The sequence below is a fragment of the Coffea arabica genome, chromosome 2c (genome assembly GCF_036785885.1).
Source record: "Coffea arabica cultivar ET-39 chromosome 2c, Coffea Arabica ET-39 HiFi, whole genome shotgun sequence".
NCBI classification, from domain to species: domain Eukaryota; kingdom Viridiplantae; phylum Streptophyta; class Magnoliopsida; order Gentianales; family Rubiaceae; genus Coffea; species Coffea arabica.
Genome location: NC_092312.1, coordinates 16594119 through 16611936, shown reverse-complemented (window position 1 = coordinate 16611936; position 17818 = coordinate 16594119). Strand labels below are relative to the sequence as shown.

At 35.4% G+C, this 17818-nt stretch overlaps 1 protein-coding gene across 2 annotated transcripts; it reads right to left on the bottom strand.

Annotated features, from left to right (window-relative positions):
- Positions 1-220: 220 nt before the first annotated feature.
- On the bottom strand, positions 221-5564 carry LOC113731315 (pseudouridine kinase). 2 transcript variants are annotated; one of them, XM_027256507.2, is made up of 10 exons: positions 5336-5360; positions 5061-5174; positions 4900-4989; positions 4477-4579; positions 3949-3996; positions 2997-3094; positions 2765-2879; positions 2103-2185; positions 1147-1705; positions 221-579 (listed from the first exon to the last, which is right to left on the bottom strand). In XM_027256507.2, the coding sequence occupies exons 3-10, from the start codon at positions 4918-4920 to the stop codon at positions 521-523; spliced, it is 1086 nt and encodes a 361-aa protein (XP_027112308.1). In that variant the 5' UTR covers positions 4921-4989; positions 5061-5174; positions 5336-5360; the 3' UTR covers positions 221-520. The 2 variants fall into 2 exon arrangements, with proteins under 2 accessions (XP_027112308.1, XP_027112307.1); XM_027256506.2 differs by lacking the exon at positions 4900-4989 and having other exon boundaries at positions 5336-5564.
- Between the last annotated feature and the right edge of the window lie 12254 nt (positions 5565-17818).

Sequence of the window (17818 nt, the reverse complement as noted above, 5' to 3'; positions counted from 1 at the left end):
TGGATGAGGAAGGCTGGACTGAAGTCACCAAACACGGAAGTTTGTGTTCCAGCAGACTTTCGGCTACCCCAAAATGAGGCAGCGAGAGGCCATTTTTCTGCACCCCTCTTTTAACATGTAATTGGTCTGCTAAACCCTGTGACTTAATCAGATGGGAAATTTCTGAATAAATAACCCCAGCATTGAACATTTCAACCGAGGACCGATGAGATGCATCACATGCAATCAGAAGTTTACGGATGGGATACATCCTGTTAATCAGGAGAAATTTATGAATTTGGTAATAAATACAAACGGGATACAATTGCTCAATGAGTTTATAAATACACTGAGAACACGAGAAGAGGAAGATGTACCCATTCTTGAGTTTTACACTGTTTATAATATTGGGGTAAATAACTCACTCCCTTCTAAACTACATATCCTTCGACCCGCTTGAGCTCATATTCTGTTTAATCAGTGACAGAGAATAAATTCTGCACCTGCAGCTATTCACACCACAACTGGATTATGATGTAACTCACAACGTTGATGGGCAGAACACAGGTCTGGCACCAAAATACGCCAATCTCGCACCATCTGGAGGAAAAATGGAAATCAGAATCAAATTCATGAAGAGAGCTCTTTCCTCACCAAAAGATTCAAGGCCAAAGATTAAAATCTAACCCCCAAAAAAAAAAAAGCTACTCAAAATACTACAGACAGCAATAGATATAGGCATTCATACATGTGCAGCTGCCAGCCCAAAATCTTTTGCAAGTTTTCAACATTGATATCTTGAGGACCACAAGGAAGCAGCAACTATTAGATAGGATTTCATCAACCACCAGTGCCATTCAGATACACTATGAAAAGTTAATGTTCTGTTCAATTCTCTGCGCTATTGGTCCTAGGGAAATGAAGGCTGTTTCCGGGGACAGGTTTTTTTTTAGCGTGGCAAGATGACCAAAATAAGAGGTTAATTCATTAGTTGGTGCTTGCCATCAACCATATCAGAAGAAAACTGACTTTGGACATGACAAATATCATGAAGTGCCAGTCAGTTAATACAAATACAATCAAATACTCCATGTTCCCTCCAACCTCAAGAAAAAGCTGCTTGGGAAGAAAAACAATGAAACTGAAGAGAAAATTTAAGATATCTACCTGCAATATTGGTCAAACAATGCTTTGCAGGTACATTGCTATCTGCCTCAACAGCAGCTTTTGCAGACGCAATACCAACAGCCACACTTTGCATGACATCTAAACCAGCACATAATGACGCTATTGTTCCACCAACCAAACAGTCTCCAGCACCAGTAAGCCTCACAACAGATGCAGAAAGTGCTGGAAAATGTAAGGCATAGAAGCTTCCTTTGGACCTCGTAACATTCAGAATCCCATTGCGGTGGCAACTTGAATTTACAATTTCATACAATTGTCTGCTGAAAGAATGAGATTTTACATCCCTAAAGTTGAGACCGTCAAATTCATGCTTTTCACTAGAGCACAAGAATACCCCATCTGATCCAAGAGTTACAACTATGACTTTAATACCTTTCTCTAGCAAAACCTGAATTGCAGGCCTAAGCATTTGAAACAATGATCTCACTGAAAGCTTGATATGGATATCCTCCCTCTTGATTGGGGAAAATACATCAGCTGAAGACAGAGCATTTGCCATGGCTATTAGCTCATCTTCATTAGGTGAAGCAAAACTCACCTGTGAAATTCAAACAGATATCTCTTACTGGCATGTAACTGGTTAAAATCATACAATTGATAACATAAGCTTACTGCTTTTGTATTTTAAAATATAATTTAAGATTTCTCATACTAAAATCTTAAGTTTTATCTATCTCCAAGATCTATAGAATGAAGTTTAAAAAAATAGGAGCCAAACAAATTCTTCTTTCTAACAGAATAATCTTTTTCATGTCTCTGTTTTCCTTTAAGGATCAACAGCAACACAAACCAATCATATTGTGGTTTACCATGACAGGTGATTGTTTATTTAATCAAGTACAAACCGATTCAAACACCAGCATGAGATAAATTTTAGAAAAATTGCAGGCTTATCTCTAATTCAGTGACATAAGGCAGAGTATCTCAGAACTCACATACTTGGCAACTGAAGCAATTCGTTTGGATTTTGCAACCGATACAGGCTCAAACCACACTGGAGTTTTGGATTCTGCTGCCACTGTGGAAAAGTTATAAGAATTACTACATGAACAAGTAAAACAATGAAAATTGGGAAGAGGCAATTAGTGATTGCAAATTTTGCTTTTCATGAATTAAATACCTTTCAGGAGAAAAAGTAACAGAAACTACTAGCTTAACGAGTATGAAACTGAAAAGTGGAAAGTTGGATAGATCAGCAAGAGCTGCTTAGTTATCCACCATCCATCCATCCAATGGACTTCAAATGGACACTTGAACTCTGGACTGCACAACTTGGTGCCTACTTCTAAGCATACTTTGATAACCTGGCTTTTAGTGTAACACACGTTTTGCATTTTTGTGTGCAATCTCTCTTCTTATTTAACAGAAAATGGAAAACTTAAGCTCTTCCCTTCTCCCTACCCTTGTTGGCTTCCATTCCATGTATAACCATGTTACTCTCTTTCATTTAGTGAATGCTTATTTACAAGCAAGGAAACAAGTCATGCTACCGTATAATCACCCTAAAAAGGGCAGGTTCCTCTCTCCAACCCAAATCACCACTAGCCAAACAACCACACTAGTGCATTAAACTGCAATGATGGAAACAGAGACTTACATTGACAAGCTGCTTCCAAAGTTGGAGAACTTAAGTTTGCATCAACCATCAACACTGGAGAAGAACGTATTTTCCAACTGAACTTCCAAACCCATTCAGGAGTGAGAAATTTCTCCTGTTTTGACATATCGAACAAACTTCTAAAGAGTAGGCTTTTTTTTTCTTTGAAAGCAAGAGTCGACATTTTTTTTAACCATGAAATTTAGCTATTTTAATTTTTTACAGAACTCACAATTGCATCCACACTAGCAACAGCAGCAGCCAACTCTCCTTTACCATCAAAGATGTTGCACACAACAGCTGTCTCAATATCTTGATGCCTTTGGATGCCTAAAAATCAGTTGCGAAAGTCAGATTCACAGGACAGGACCATCTTTCTAACTATTAAGTTCTTATTAATCCACATACAAGAAAAGAATAACCACAATCACAAGTATGAAATCTACATCTGAAAGCATGGACAAAAAATAGATTATTTCTACTTGTTGCAAAGTTAAAATGCCCTCCCGTTACTATTAATAAGGGCTTCCAGCTATGGCATGACTAGTGAATGAATCACCAATACGTTCAACAAAACATAAAAGCAGTCAAAGGCAGCATCTTATATGGACACATGTAATTGATCTAAGTCGCAAGATTCACCCAATTTTCCAAACCAATCTTTCTTTCAAAAGTTTAATTAGTCCTTATAAGTAATAAACATTCCAACTTCCTATTGAAAATGGCAGGCAGATTCAGAAATATTATAGAGGCAAAGCAGCCAAACGGAACATGCTGTTGTATCCAAGACAAATAGGTCAAACTACTTCATGGTTGAAGTGCTCTCTGAGAGGCAAAAAAAAAAAAAAAACGTATAAATTCAAAGGAGCTTTCCCACACACATCATAAACGGGTTTAGCTTTGGTCGTTTCTTCGGTATCAGTGCCAAAATAGGAACAAGGAGGATGGAAATGGCACTCTTAGAAGAGTATGGAATTTTCCCTCTGGTATTTGTTGGAGAAAAAGGAGCAGATGAATGCCAATGTTCTTCAGGGTGAAATAATGGGACTAGAAGTAAAGGTTTAACTTCTCACTGGTGGTGGGATCAGTTTCTCTATCTAAATCCCTCCAGATATTGTTCTATCAGAAGCAGAGATAACCATTGCAAAAGAAATATTATAGATCAGAAGCATAAAGGACCCTACCTTCTGTGGATAATTCAGCTGATTTCCATTGTTCCAACAGCAAATTTCCTATTAACAAGAGCAAAACTTTTGTCATTTGCAACGGAAGAAGAATGAATCCCAGCTAATTGTTAACTCCATTACTCCACTATAATTAGGAAATGCATTTCCTCTCATGCATTAAAGAATGACATATTCCAGTAAATTCATAGTGCAAAAAGGCATATCTCAAGTAGACCCAGAGGTAGACACAGAGATTAGTGCCAATACCGAACAGAAGATAAAATTTGCATAGAGAAACAATTAAATCAAATGCACAACTTGATTGATGAGTTTGTCATTGTAGACATGCTCGTCATGCTGTCTCATGTTTAAGTGTCTAGACTTTAAAAATCCAGGAACTGAGCAGTACTGTAACTTTTAGTCAGAGAAGAACAACAAATTATGCACGAAACTGCATTGATGCAATTCTGACAGTGATTGACAAGAGGTGGATCACAAAGAGAGGTAATGCGAATTCCAATAAGGAATACCACCCAGGACTTATACCTGCCATGTCAAGTCCAACAGCACTTATCATATAGGGCTTTGTTCCAAGCTTGGACATGCACTCAGCAACATTCCTTGCTACACCACCTAATGCATAACGGACCTGGATGACGAATATCAGATATTGTAAAGTCGAAAATATGGGAGAATTGTCAATAACATGAGAACTCTGGTCCAACTCGGTATCATCGGGGAATATATAGGTGAATGCTGAAAAAGCGGCTATAAAAGATGAAGTGATATGACAATGACGCAAAAACATATTAGACAACATTTGATTGCGTTTCAGAAGTTGAAAACTACCCAAAAAAAAAAAAAAATTCAAAAACCTAACTTGGCTGTTGTAGAGCACCATACCACTTCAGAACTCAACAAACAGACATTCCAATAAACTTAATGTCATCTTTACAAGTATTGATATACCAGCAGTGAAGACAATAACATGCTACTCCTCCAATCAGTGAAGACAATAACATCGCCAGCAGCCTCTCAAACGGAATTTGAAGAAGAGAACTACAACCACAAAACTAAAATAAAAAAACACAGGTAAATTTGGATAGAAATAGAAAGGACATTATTCATACCTTTCCCGGGGTAGTAGTCCTGGGTTTGGCAGGTACAGAAGGGGTGGCATTTATGTCCAACACCATACCACCTATCACTACTGCCTCTCCCTCCCCATCCTTTGCAGCCAAATCCTGGAAGAATTATTACATTGTAATACGAACGCGCAAGACAAAGCCAAGACTGGCAGCAGTCGTGGTTCAAGATTTTGCTTACTTCCATCAAACAACAAAGTCATCCGATTTCATGTTCTCATGAAAAAGAGGGGAAAAAAAAGAATATCAAGAAAGCTTACCGATTTAAGAAGACCCCGCCGAGTAGGTTCTGATTGCTGATGAGAAATACGCTGAAATTTGTTACCCTCCATTTACGATTTCTCCACTACTACTGATGCAGCCTCGCGGCAATATTGACTGAAAGAGTGACTCGGCTTAGAGCCTTGGACCCATCGAGAAAACAGAAGTATACGCGGCAGCCTGGGCTTTAAACGCTGTCGGTCACGATTTCTTCATTGCTGATGCAGGCTTGCTTCATATGACTCAAAGAGTGACTCGACTTGGAGCATTAAGAAAACGAACCATCCGTGGCAGATCTATTGGGCCCAAATTACTCCAGAAGTTTATATCTGGGCTTTAAAAGCCGTCATCTGCAGCTTTCAGCACAGGAAGGTCGGGTTTTTTTCCGGGCCTCCCAAAAAAAAAAAAAAAGAGGAATACTTAGAGAGAAGTACAGAGTTTTTTTTTTTGTTGGGGGGGGGGGGGTGTGGGGTGCGCATTTCTCTAGGGTACTCATTATAATTATGCATTTATTTTTTTCTTTATTTTTCACCTTTTTTTTTGTGGGGTATATCATTCCCTTGTTCCATGGTAGCTGGATTTGTCTAAACTCGCGATTCTAATGTCCAAGCCCAAAGGGTTGCATAAGTGACATTTCCATAGCTCGTAATTTAATGCCAGAGCAATTTTGTTGTGGAATGACAAAATATATACATGTCTTCCAATTGTCAAAAGAAGATTTCTCTAATTCATGCCAGCAAAGGGGAAACTTATTTTTAAAAGAAACGTATAGTTGCGTACATCAAGTACTTGTGCTGAGGTCGTGGGCGTCATAATTTTTCCCCGACTCTCTAAAACAGAAGAAAAAAAAAAAACCAAATTTAGACCATAAGCATAATCATACTTTGATCTCCACCTAGTGTTACGCTCCAAGCCTGCACTTTGCCCAAAAGCGCAACAACCGTTAAATTTCAAAGAATATTAATTAACTCTCTAAAATACAAGACGTCACATCATCAATCGTTATTATATATCTTATTATTTACGGAGGCAACAAACGGTCTACTGCATAAAAGCCACTTGGGAAAAATTAAGTGTGTTCCTCGTGGATGGATGTTCCTTGTGAGTCCCATCTTAGATTGCTCGTTTGGGCCGGTGTGTTCGATGTTTCCTCTGCGTTCGTGTTAAATTAAGTGTGCGTGTGTTTCTTTTGTCTATGGAAAAATAAAAGCCACTTGGGAGACATCAAGACTATTGACCAGTGACTAACTCGGGACGTGAGCTCATGGCATGAAATAGAATTGGACTTTTTAATAACTAGGTACTCGACTATGGCAAACCATGAATGAAAACATGGATCGATTTAACAATCACGTAGTTAATAGCCTGCGGTCCCTTTTAGTATAATTAACATCTAGCAAGTTGTGTTTAAAAAAATTCATGCTCTACTTTAGGGTCATTGTCAATCTTCATATAAAATCATGAGAGACATTGAAATAATGAAAGAGGGCTTATTTACGTTGTAATCGCGGATTATTATTTGATTTCAAAGATCCTTCTCGTCCCTCTGTCTCTCTTCCGAAAGTTTGCTCACTCTCCTCCTCAAACTTACCTGTGCGCGTGTTGTCGATTCGCCCCGCAAAGAATTGGGATTTAGTTTCATATTTAGGATATGTAAATCTCATACTTAACTTTAGTAGCGTTGTTCTGGAGAAAACAAGGTTGAATTGGGAATGTAATATCCTATTTGGTAGTTGGTAATATGTCATGGAAACAAGTTTGATTGATATTTGATTGGAAATAAAATATTCATGAAACTAAATATATTTAGAATCTTACCATGAGAATTAACAAAAATGGAATGACCACATTCATTCATTCATTCAATGTTATGGCTAGTGTTTAGTAGTAAGGCTAGGTTCATTTGCTTGCCTGACCAATATGGCTAGACAATATTAGACCTACGGTGCTCCAGTCCACTGGGACAAGTTCCAAAATTGTTAAGCTGGCGACTGAATGGAGAAGAATTAGGAAAAGCCGTATGGTCCTCTGTCCCACTCCTAAGGTGGTCTAGTCTACGCCCAAAGTAGTTGCCACTTGGCACTATTGAGGAGTCGTCTTTGACTCCCAGGGTGCCCTAATTCTACTTCGGATGCATCCAGGCTTTTACCCAGAAAAAGAAAAAGAACAAATGCATTTTGAGACAGACATTTTGTTAGAAAATAACTAAACCAAGCATTACTATTTATTAGTTAGTCCAGATGCCATTATGTGATGGTTAATTTTATTGTACAGTGAATTGTGATCACGAGTTTCATCCCCAATTACTAGTCTTACTAATCAATCGGTAGCGTTTCGGATCGTCGAGAATCTGGTCGAGACAGATTAAAAACGGCCGAATCGTATCGAATCATTGCGAGTCAAGTTGAATTTTTATTATTTTTGCTTATCATTTTTTTAATGATTTTTAAAATATTAAATGTTTTAAAAATTTGCGTCTCGTCGAGATCGTGACCAATATGTTGAAACCGATGTGAAATAGTCCGAGCGACCTTCGCGGCCACGATTGCGACTTTGAACCATGTTTGTAAATCAGATCAAGTAGCAATTAAGTTATGAGACGGTAGTGATCGGAAAATTGTTCAAGAATACAAGAGACGTTGAAGTCCGGTCAGCAAGGATGCAAAGTCTAACTTGACGGAGACCTGACGCGGCCATCCTATTAACAAGAGAATAGGTGCATTATTGTGGCTAACGTACGAGTGGGCAAATGAAGGGCATCTTGTGACCCTGTCGTCAACCATCAAATCCCCGAAAATTGAGGCCCATATATCATACATGTTATGTTCTTCTTCAATGATCGACTGGCATTCAACAAACAATAATTAAAAGTTGCCTGCCAAAATGCCAGCGGTCATTGTTGAAGGAGACCCGTGCAATTGGGTCAAACTCGATCGATGGATGAATTCAGTCCGAATTCAGATTTTGATGGCACGTGAAATGGACTATTTTGCAACTTTTTTTTTTTCTAACATTTTCTTATGGAAAACTCAAGAATTCGACAAGATAAGCTTAGGTCCCGAGCAACCTTTTTAGGTCTTGAGCAACCTTTAAAAGTCGGCAACTTTTGAAAGCGTCCAGGAAACTTATCTACCCATTCCCAACCCCCCCTCCCAGTACCGATGTGGGAAAGAACCCTCCACATGGACAAATGCCCTGCTACTAAAAGTTAACTAACCCCCACTAACCCCGGAAAGCACCCCTAGCAGAATTGTTTTTTCTAAATTTACCTCCTGGAACCCACAGCAGAAACTAGATATGGACGTTTTCTTTTAAATACCATGGTATGAAAGCTACAATGATTAGTACTTCATCTTTTTCTTTTTTCTTTTTCCACATGAAACAACCAATAAATTAACATTAACATATGTACGTCACACTCTACTGTGGAGTCGGCACTTGCAGAGACTACGGGGCAATTAAATTAGATATATAATGAAGACATTTTGAGTCCATGACCCCACGAATTACATTTTTGTGTAAGAAGCCAGAGAATGATATGGGCGATGCAAGTCTAATCCTTTTACGACTTGGGACTTAGAATCATGTTATTATTGCCAAAAGAAAAACTATTATTATTATTTGCTTGGTTATGGGCTACAGATCATGCAAGACCTGCAGCAAGGCTGCTGCTAAAATTCATCGTTGCCCAATATTATATTATAGGCAACGTGCATATCTATATGGTGTGAGGTAGGGCAACCTTGTGACTATTTGTCCTAATCACTGTATCAATTTCTGTCCCATTTTTTTTTATATTGTTATTTTTCCTTCATAAATATCATATTTTATTTTTTTGATTTCTTTAAGATCCAATAACTATTAATTGAGTAATATACATAAAATTTAACGAATTGAAAAAATCAAAATGCATAAAAAAATGAGTTTTTTAATGAATTTTATTAATTTTCTATAATATATTACTTTTTTGAGACTGTTGTATGAATTTTTTATTTAATTAATGGTTATTGAATTTTAAGAAAACAAAAAAGAACTAAAATATGATATTTATGAAAGAGAAATAGTAATGTAATAAAAAATGGGACAGAGAGTGAGATAGAAAATTCGTTGCGAACTAAAAGATACGTCAAACTTGATTCTCGTAATTAGCACTCGTTCATAATTTAGAAGCTGGGCTTGAAATTTAAACCTGGTATCCCTGGATTATTCTTCATTGATCATTGACGTTCTAATAGTCACCAAATTGAGCTACGTTTTGTCTTCTACCTGACTACATTATCCCTACATAATACCAAACGTACAGGGTGTAAATAATATTATTATATGCCCACAAACATGCAGTGAAGTGCTCAGGATCAAGCAGGCCTTCCAATCATTAACTCGGGCAAATTTCCCACGTACGTCCTCAGAACTAATCATCAAAATGGTACTGCATACTTGTTAATGCAGAATGGATATATAGTTCATAATTGTCCTTGCAGAACGTCCCTCCCTATAATCTGTACGGGGATTGGCCATTTCCTTTTTCTTCTCCCCCCCTCTTTAGCAGTGTTTTGAAAACCGAACCAGATCGGCCGGTTCGACCGGTTGAACCGCGAATCGGCCATGGCTCCGATCCGATTCAATGCCAGGTTTGACTTTGTCAAGAAACCGGTCAGACCGTGAAACCGCTGAACCGGATTTGAACCGGTTATTTCCGGTTTTTGAGTTTTCCTTTTTTTTTTTTTTTGCAAAATGTAGTTACCAAGATTCGAACTCAAGACCTTTGTAATAGAAGATCAATGTAGTAACCGTTGCACTATCACATCTTATTAGTTTTTTTTGATAACTTATTTATATAAAACAAACACTCATATTTCTTTTGTTCCATTTTTTTTACAAAATATCATCATTTCATGACTCTTTCTTTTTAATCTTCAACACATACACACACACACACACACACACTCTCTCTCTCTCTCTATCATCTTTTCTTTTGCCACTCATTTTTTAATCAAACCTCTTTATTTTTAATTTATTGATGTTTTCTTCCATATTTTAATTTTGTTTTTGTCCATTAAATTTTAAAAAGTTAAAAAAGAATTATTTTTCTTTAACCCAATTTATTTAATACCACAATCACTCACTTTTATCTCATTTTTTGTTTCTTATCAAATTTGCATTTCTATTTTCAATTCTCTTGATTTTTTTCGAACTCCAAACTTCCTTTTTTAAATTGTAAATTTAAATTCCAAAATGTAAATTAAAATTTAAGTTCACAATGTCTAAATTCTCATAGACGTGAATTTTGTATAATTTCAAATATTGTGATATTTTTGGATTATATTTAAGATTTTTTTGGTAGATATAATTGAAATTGAGATGAAATTTATTTGTTTTAACTTATAATTTAAAAAATTTATTTTTAAAAATCCAAGTTATTCCAAAATAGTAAACTTTTCATCATATAAAGTATTAAATTATCCATTACATGTCTTATTTTGTGCACATATATATTTATATAAATTATTTTTTTAAAAATTCATTGAACCGAGATTGAACCGATCCGACCGGTTGAATATCGACCCTTTCACTTCACCGGTTCGATTAACGGTCCGGTTTTTAAAACATTGCTCTTTAGATGTCAATTTACAAACGTCCGGATGAATGTTTTGAATTACTACTCCGCATATTCAAACCCTACAAGAAACCAAGAACGCCGGCCGGCGGCCTAATAATTGTTCTCTTCTACTGTGGTTTATTTTGCCAGTCACTGATGATTTCCACAAATCATCACTGGACAGCATTCTCTCTCTGTTACGTTCTCCGACAGCTCCTCTTGGAATGAGGGGTCAAAGATGTTTGTCGCTTAATTATTTACAATTGCACAGATTGGTGTTTTAATCAACCAACATAATCAGGGATCGAACAATCCAGCTATGAGCAACTGTTATATCCTCCCTCCCCCCTTTCTTTTTCTGCTGGTGCAAGCAGATGATCCGTTATCCGGCGGCTTTTTTTTCTTTAATTATAATTAAAAGATCCATTTATACATCTGTCCAAACACGGAGGCAAACTTAGCTTACACATCTGTCCAACGCTGTTGACAATTATTATAGAGGGAAGTTTGGATGAACATGTCTATATATACATATATAATGTAAGAAAGAATCTTGGGCAGATAATCGTTGAAGTTGGCACAAATTATTTTTAAAGAAGTCATCCTGTCTCTCTATCTTTAAAAAGTCAGTAGTAAGTAGCGCAAGTTTTTTGTTTTTTTTCTTTTTTCTTTTTTGAAACTTCCGTTTCAAAATTTAGCTTCACATGCAGGCTGCAGCATACGGAATCTCTGGTGTGTACGTATGAATCGAATGTATTCTCATACGCAAACTCAAACGTCTACCTCCATTAAAGCCAGTCAACAATTGCGTCAAAAGGCGCACACACACACACATATATATATATACATACTCTTTTTCAAATATTTCCAACAAATATTTCCAAAAGGAAGAATAATTTTTTATGATGGTCATCACTCATCAGTTTAGACTATTGCTCACATTGACGAGTAAACCTCTGACGTTTCTTGTGTGGACTCCAACTCCTTTAGTCACAGCGAAGAACTGCACAATGAATATTCTATCTCATATTCTGTGTCACCTTCTATTCCATTTTTTATTATATTACTAGTTTTTCTTTATAAATATCATATTTTAATTTTTTTTATTTTCTTAACTATTAATTAAGTAAAAAATAAATATAACAGTTTCAAAAAAGCAATATATAATAGAAAATTAAAAAATACAGTAGAAAATTCATAAAAGATCTCATTTTTTATGCATTTTGATATTTTGAATTTGTTAAATTTTGTGTATTATTCAATTAATAGTTTTTGGATCTTAATAAAATAAAAAAGAATTAAAACATGATGTTTGTGAAGGAATAAAATTATTTTCCTTTCTTTAATTTCTTTTTCTTTTTCTTCTCTCTTTCATCCTTCCGAATAGAAATTTCATTTTATCTTATGATATTTTTTTGAGAATAAAATGAGAAACTATAAAGGGAAGAGAAAAATTCAAAATTGAAAAAATTGAAAGGCTAAAAAATTGTATTTTAGGAAAGTAATTTGAATATTTTTTTAATCATTTAAGGAGAAAATAGATCTCTGCAATTACTCTTTTTTAATTTCAATCATTAAGGTAAAGATTTTTGTGGAAAAGAGAAAGAATTAAATAAAAAAGAAATAAAAGAAAGGAAACAAGGTAAATGAAAAGTTAAAATAATGCAAGGATAATTTTGTTCTAAAAGGAGTTAAGTGAGCAAAATTAAAAATTATGGGATAAACTAAGAAATGGAGTATTTTTTAAGAGGGATAAAATGTGATTAGCCCTTTTTCCTTTGGTGTTGGTATAAAAGCTAGAAGTCGTGGCCTAGCACATAGTCACAAACTCACGTGGACCATATACATAGATGACGAATTTTGTGGAAATTGGAACGTGGGGGTCCACCAATATTGCAAAGCCCATCATTGTTGACTTCAGAAAAGCTTACGCTGGTGTCAGTCTGGATTTGGACGGAGCTGAAATGAAATGAAATCTGGGCATGAAAATGAAAGACTGAATGGGCCAGCAGTTTGATCGGCTTATGTAGTTGTTCTGTGCTTTTTTTCTTTTTTCTTTTTTCAGTTGTCACTTGTTTATAATATATTTACTTCTACTTCTACTCCAAATTATTCTAAAGGATAGGATTCAACTAGGCCAATTTAGAAATTGATAGAAATTGAATCATCATCGAATCAGATGGATATACTAGGCATTTGTATGAATTTAAATCACTTAAAATTGACAAGTCACATATAGTGGTAGGTGGTAAGAGTTAAGGTTTGAACCTTTGACTTCCCGTCACACCGTATACTTGGTTTACGTAGCTAATCATTGACAACACGTGTTTGACTTGACTGGAGAGAGAAGGAAAAATATTAGAGGGTTACCATCTTTTCTTTTGTTTATACTTTCAAAAACCTCCTCTAAAGTTTTTAACTATTTCATTAGCTATCTCCAAATTTTAAAAATTATAATAACCTCCCTTGAGATTTATTATCTTGTGACATTTAGATCCAATTAATAATTAAATAGTGAGATTAGGAGAGACAAGATAATATGATTCCGCCATTGCCCCTCATTACTATATTGTTTAATTAATCTAATACTAATCCAAACATTAAAGAAAACACTAGATTTTATTGTTTATCATCAGAGATTAAATTACATGTGGCATAAAAAATAGTATATCATTTTATATATTACACTTAATGTAAGATCGAAATCACTCTTTTTAATCACCAACCCATTGTCAAACATTATCAACAACAAATAATAAAAAAATTGTGTAACCAAAATATTATAAAGAGCGAATTTTAATACTATAAAAATCTCAACAACTAAACTTAATATATTGATAAGAATATTTATAATGTTAAAGTTTATTCTGTATAATATTTTGATTGCAAATTTTTTGATTATTTGTTACTGATCATGTTTGATAATAGGTATGTAACTGAATAGAGTAATTTTGATCTTATATTAAGTGAAAATTATAATATAGCATACTATTTTTTGATACTGTATGTGATTTGATCCATAATGACAAACAACAGATTTTAGTGTTTTTCTTTAATGTGCAGGTTGATATTAAATTAATTAAATTATGTAGTAGATCAAGGGTAATGATGAAATCATATTATTGTTTTAGTATAATATCACGTTTTAAGTATTGATTGGGTCTAAATGTTACGAGATAATTAACCTCAAGAGAGATTAGTGTGATTTTTGAAACCTGAAGGAAGTTAGTGCAATAGTTAGAAACCTTAGGAGAGGTTTCTGAAATTATCCCTTAAATCTTTACATCACATCTTCGTGGTAAACAAATTAGAATAAGTCGGTAGAGTTTTAGATGATAAGGTTGAGCAATGGATGTCGTGCTTATTTCTGGACCAGACAAATTCTGCAGTAGATGAAGCAACAACAGGCGAAGGCGGATAAGCAGCCAAACCAAATATTTGTGGTGCCGACATCTCCACACCAATTTATGGAGCATATATATATATACATGAAATGACATATTAAAAAATACGTTCTGAGAGTTTATATGGTAAGTGCGTGCGCCTGCATGTTAATGAATATGTAGAGGCGTTCCAGCAGCTCCCCTAGTTTGTGATTAGTTCGAATGGTATCACATGAGTATTAAAATTAGAGGTTAAAGTAAAGACAATAATGAAGGGCTTGAATTTGCTTTTTTTTTTTAAAAAAAAAAAAGAAGAAGAAGAAGAAGAAGAAGAAGGGCTTAATTTTATTTTATTTTTTTTACATTTTTTGGGTTTTGTAGGCTACTTGAACACTGCGTCTGAATTTTGATTTCGGTGCTCGGCCAGATATTTTTCTTAATATAATGATTTTTTTTAATCATGGGTAATCGTTCAGTTTCTCAAATACTTACCGACCATAATTGTCGAGTCACCCTTGGTACTGATGACGAAGTTGGATGCCTTTTGACCATTACCTAACCGGCCAACAACTGCGGTCCGACCAAGGCATAACCTTACTCTGAAAATGCACTTACCCAGACGACTCCAATCGAATCTGCCCTTAGGTCCTTTCTTTTTTTTTTTTTTTTTTTGAGCAAAATTCTAGTAATACCTTTCATTCACATCAAGAAAGAGCGTTTGTACACAGAGGATAGTATTGACCTCATATTTACATGTATGTATTCCTATATTTATTGACACGAACAAAACAAAAAGATTAATCTCAATTCAAGACATACAACCGAGAGGCATGCGGTATCCCCCGCTCGAGAGCAAGGCACCGGTTCTGCTGATGCGAATCTGCCCTTTTAAGCCATAACCGGCTTCTGCATTTTAAGGTTAACGCCGTGCATATCGTGGATGGGGCCTCACTCCGCAGCTTCTATTTCAAACAAGTTTATCTTTGAATGTGAATGACTCCGGATAAAGGTATAAATAAATTACAAATAAAATATAAATAAAGTGCATTATAGTGTTAAACAAAGTCAAAATCACCATTTCATCCACAAATGTGTAGTAAAATGGAACTTGAGAGGCCCGCATCTAACTCTTCGAGGCTGTGTGCGGTTTCTAAATTACTACTACTGTCTGTGCCAAACTTCATCCTAAATAGTAACTTCGTATCCAAGAAGTGAGTGTCGCATTCTTTTTTCTTTTTTTTTTTTTTGTTTTTTGTCTCCCCCCTCCTCAGATGTAATCGAGTTGAATTGAACTCGAGTATCACCATATTCGAACTCAATTCGCCAAGTAAGAAGGATACTCGAACTCAAGTGAGTAGTATTATTAGAATTCGAACTCGAGATCGATACATTGCTCACAGAACTCGAGCACGACTCTATGGGATTCGATTCAATACGACCCTTACCAAGCTCGAGTTAGAAAGAATTTGAGATTTCATTTTGTTTGACAAAATTTGAGTGAAAAGACATTATTGACCTTCATAAAATTTCACATGACTCGAAACATTTCATAACTTCAATCACTCTTATGAGCACAAGGATAATTTCATAATAATAATATTACATTAAAGAATTAAAATTAAAAAACTTGATAAGACTCGACAAGTTTTCAAACCATGCTGTTAGATATTCGAACTCGACTTGTTAGACCTATCCAACTACTTGAACTCGGTCAACTTGAGTCAAAATTGAGCTTTTGACCGAGCAGCTCGGTTCGATTATACACGAGCAGGTCGGTTCGATTGTAGCTCTACCCCCTCCTCGCAAGTTGTAACCCTGGCTTTATTGCAAATTTACTTGCTATGGTATGTGCAGATTCATTTGCATGTTGGTGCATTATATCACAAGCAAATGGATACATACATGATTGTCATATGATCTACCTACGGATCAAGTCCATATCAAAATAAAATTCTTATTTTGTGATCTATCCCCATGGTAACTTGTCTTTGGCAAAATAAAGTACCTATCATCTACTAAAAGTTTTAAAACCAAGATAGTTGGATTTTATGTCGACAGTCTGTGGTTGTATCAAGCACATTTATTTTTTAATACTAACTCAGTACTAATTAAGTTTTGGTTTCTTTGCTCTCAAGTCTCGACCCCCGTCTTTCCTTCAAAAAAAAAAAAAAAAGAGTCTGGATCCCTGTCTCTTCCTTTTCTCATCAAATTAATGTTTTTCCAAGATAATTATCAAATTCATAAAAAAAAAATTACAATGAAGCTGACAATCATCATGCTCATGATGTGAATAGCAAGGATAATGACGAGGAATGATGGAGATGGAGCTTATTTTTGCAATGGCCGCAAAAGGAGTATCAATTCAATGTTGATAATGCATCATTTGCACCATAAACAAACTGGAAAGAGAAATATTAGGAATAACTAGTATGTAGCTCCGAGACTCGGCATGCTACGGAGAATCTAGCTAGCTACAAATTCTCTTGCGAATTGCATACAGGTTAGGAGTTCATTTCCTCCACTCAGTCGGAAGCTTTCTCTCTAATAGGGGAAAGATTAGCATAAACACAGATACATCCACAATCATACTTCTTCAAGAGAGAGTAAGTTCTAAAGTAAGTTTTTTTTTTTTTTTTTTTTAAAAGGAAGAAGAAATTCATGGAACTAGAGCCTACGGATCCGGCACAAGGAAAGCAATCTTCCGGATGTGGTTAAATTCAGCCCAATTGCTTTTTTTTTTTATGGAAAAATGGATTTATATGAATGACACGAATAATTCATTTAATTAAATCTACTTATTTAAATGGGTTTAAATGATTATCCATTTTAAGTCATAAAATTTTTTTCTTAAGCATCCATATCCATTTAACATTGGTTTATTTAGATGGATAAATAAATTGATATGCATCCATTTTGCCCCCTCTAAAATTTATACCACTATTTAGGCCGAAATTCTTTGTCGGTGGTTTAGCGCAACCTAATAGTTTGTTTGGATAAGAGTTTATTTGGATGATTTATTTGAGATATTTACTGTAGTATTTTTTATGATGTGACGTGTGTGAGATAAAAAGGTGATTGGGAAGATAAAAAAGTGATTGAGATTTGTGAGGCAAAATTTTTTTTTCCAAATTCTCTCTATCCAAACAAACTCATTAATGACTTTTGTTCCATTCGCGTTGCATGAGGTCCACCATGCACTAATCCAAAACATCTCCCATAGCACGTATCAGGAGACATGAGTTTGCACAAGGTTAGGCTAAACCCTTTACTTTACAGGCAGTTGTATTTAGATATGCAGCATCAAAATCTTCCCCAACTCCAATAAGACGGGGGAAATTATTTGGATGAACAATGATGGTGTATGTGCGAGTGTTAGGTGCTATGCTGAATTGAAAATACAAGGGCGTACCCAAATTATAAGTCCACGTCAATTGGATACGTAAAGCTAAAAATTACACCCGTACGATTTGCTTGGATTACGTGATGGAGGAGGAAGACTA

Excerpts from the sequence above, each read along its gene's own strand:
- LOC113731315 (XM_027256506.2), bottom strand. The coding sequence starts at position 5,407 with ATGGAGGGTAACAAATTTCAGCGTATTTCTCATCAGCAATCAGAACCT. Across the intron at positions 4,580-5,060 it reads GGACTACTACCCCGGGAAAG|GTCCGTTATGCATTAGGTGG; the intron begins GTATGAATAATG and ends TTCGTCATCCAG. Across the intron at positions 3,997-4,476 it reads TGTTGGACTTGACATGGCAG|GAAATTTGCTGTTGGAACAA; the intron begins GTATAAGTCCTG and ends TCTTGTTAATAG.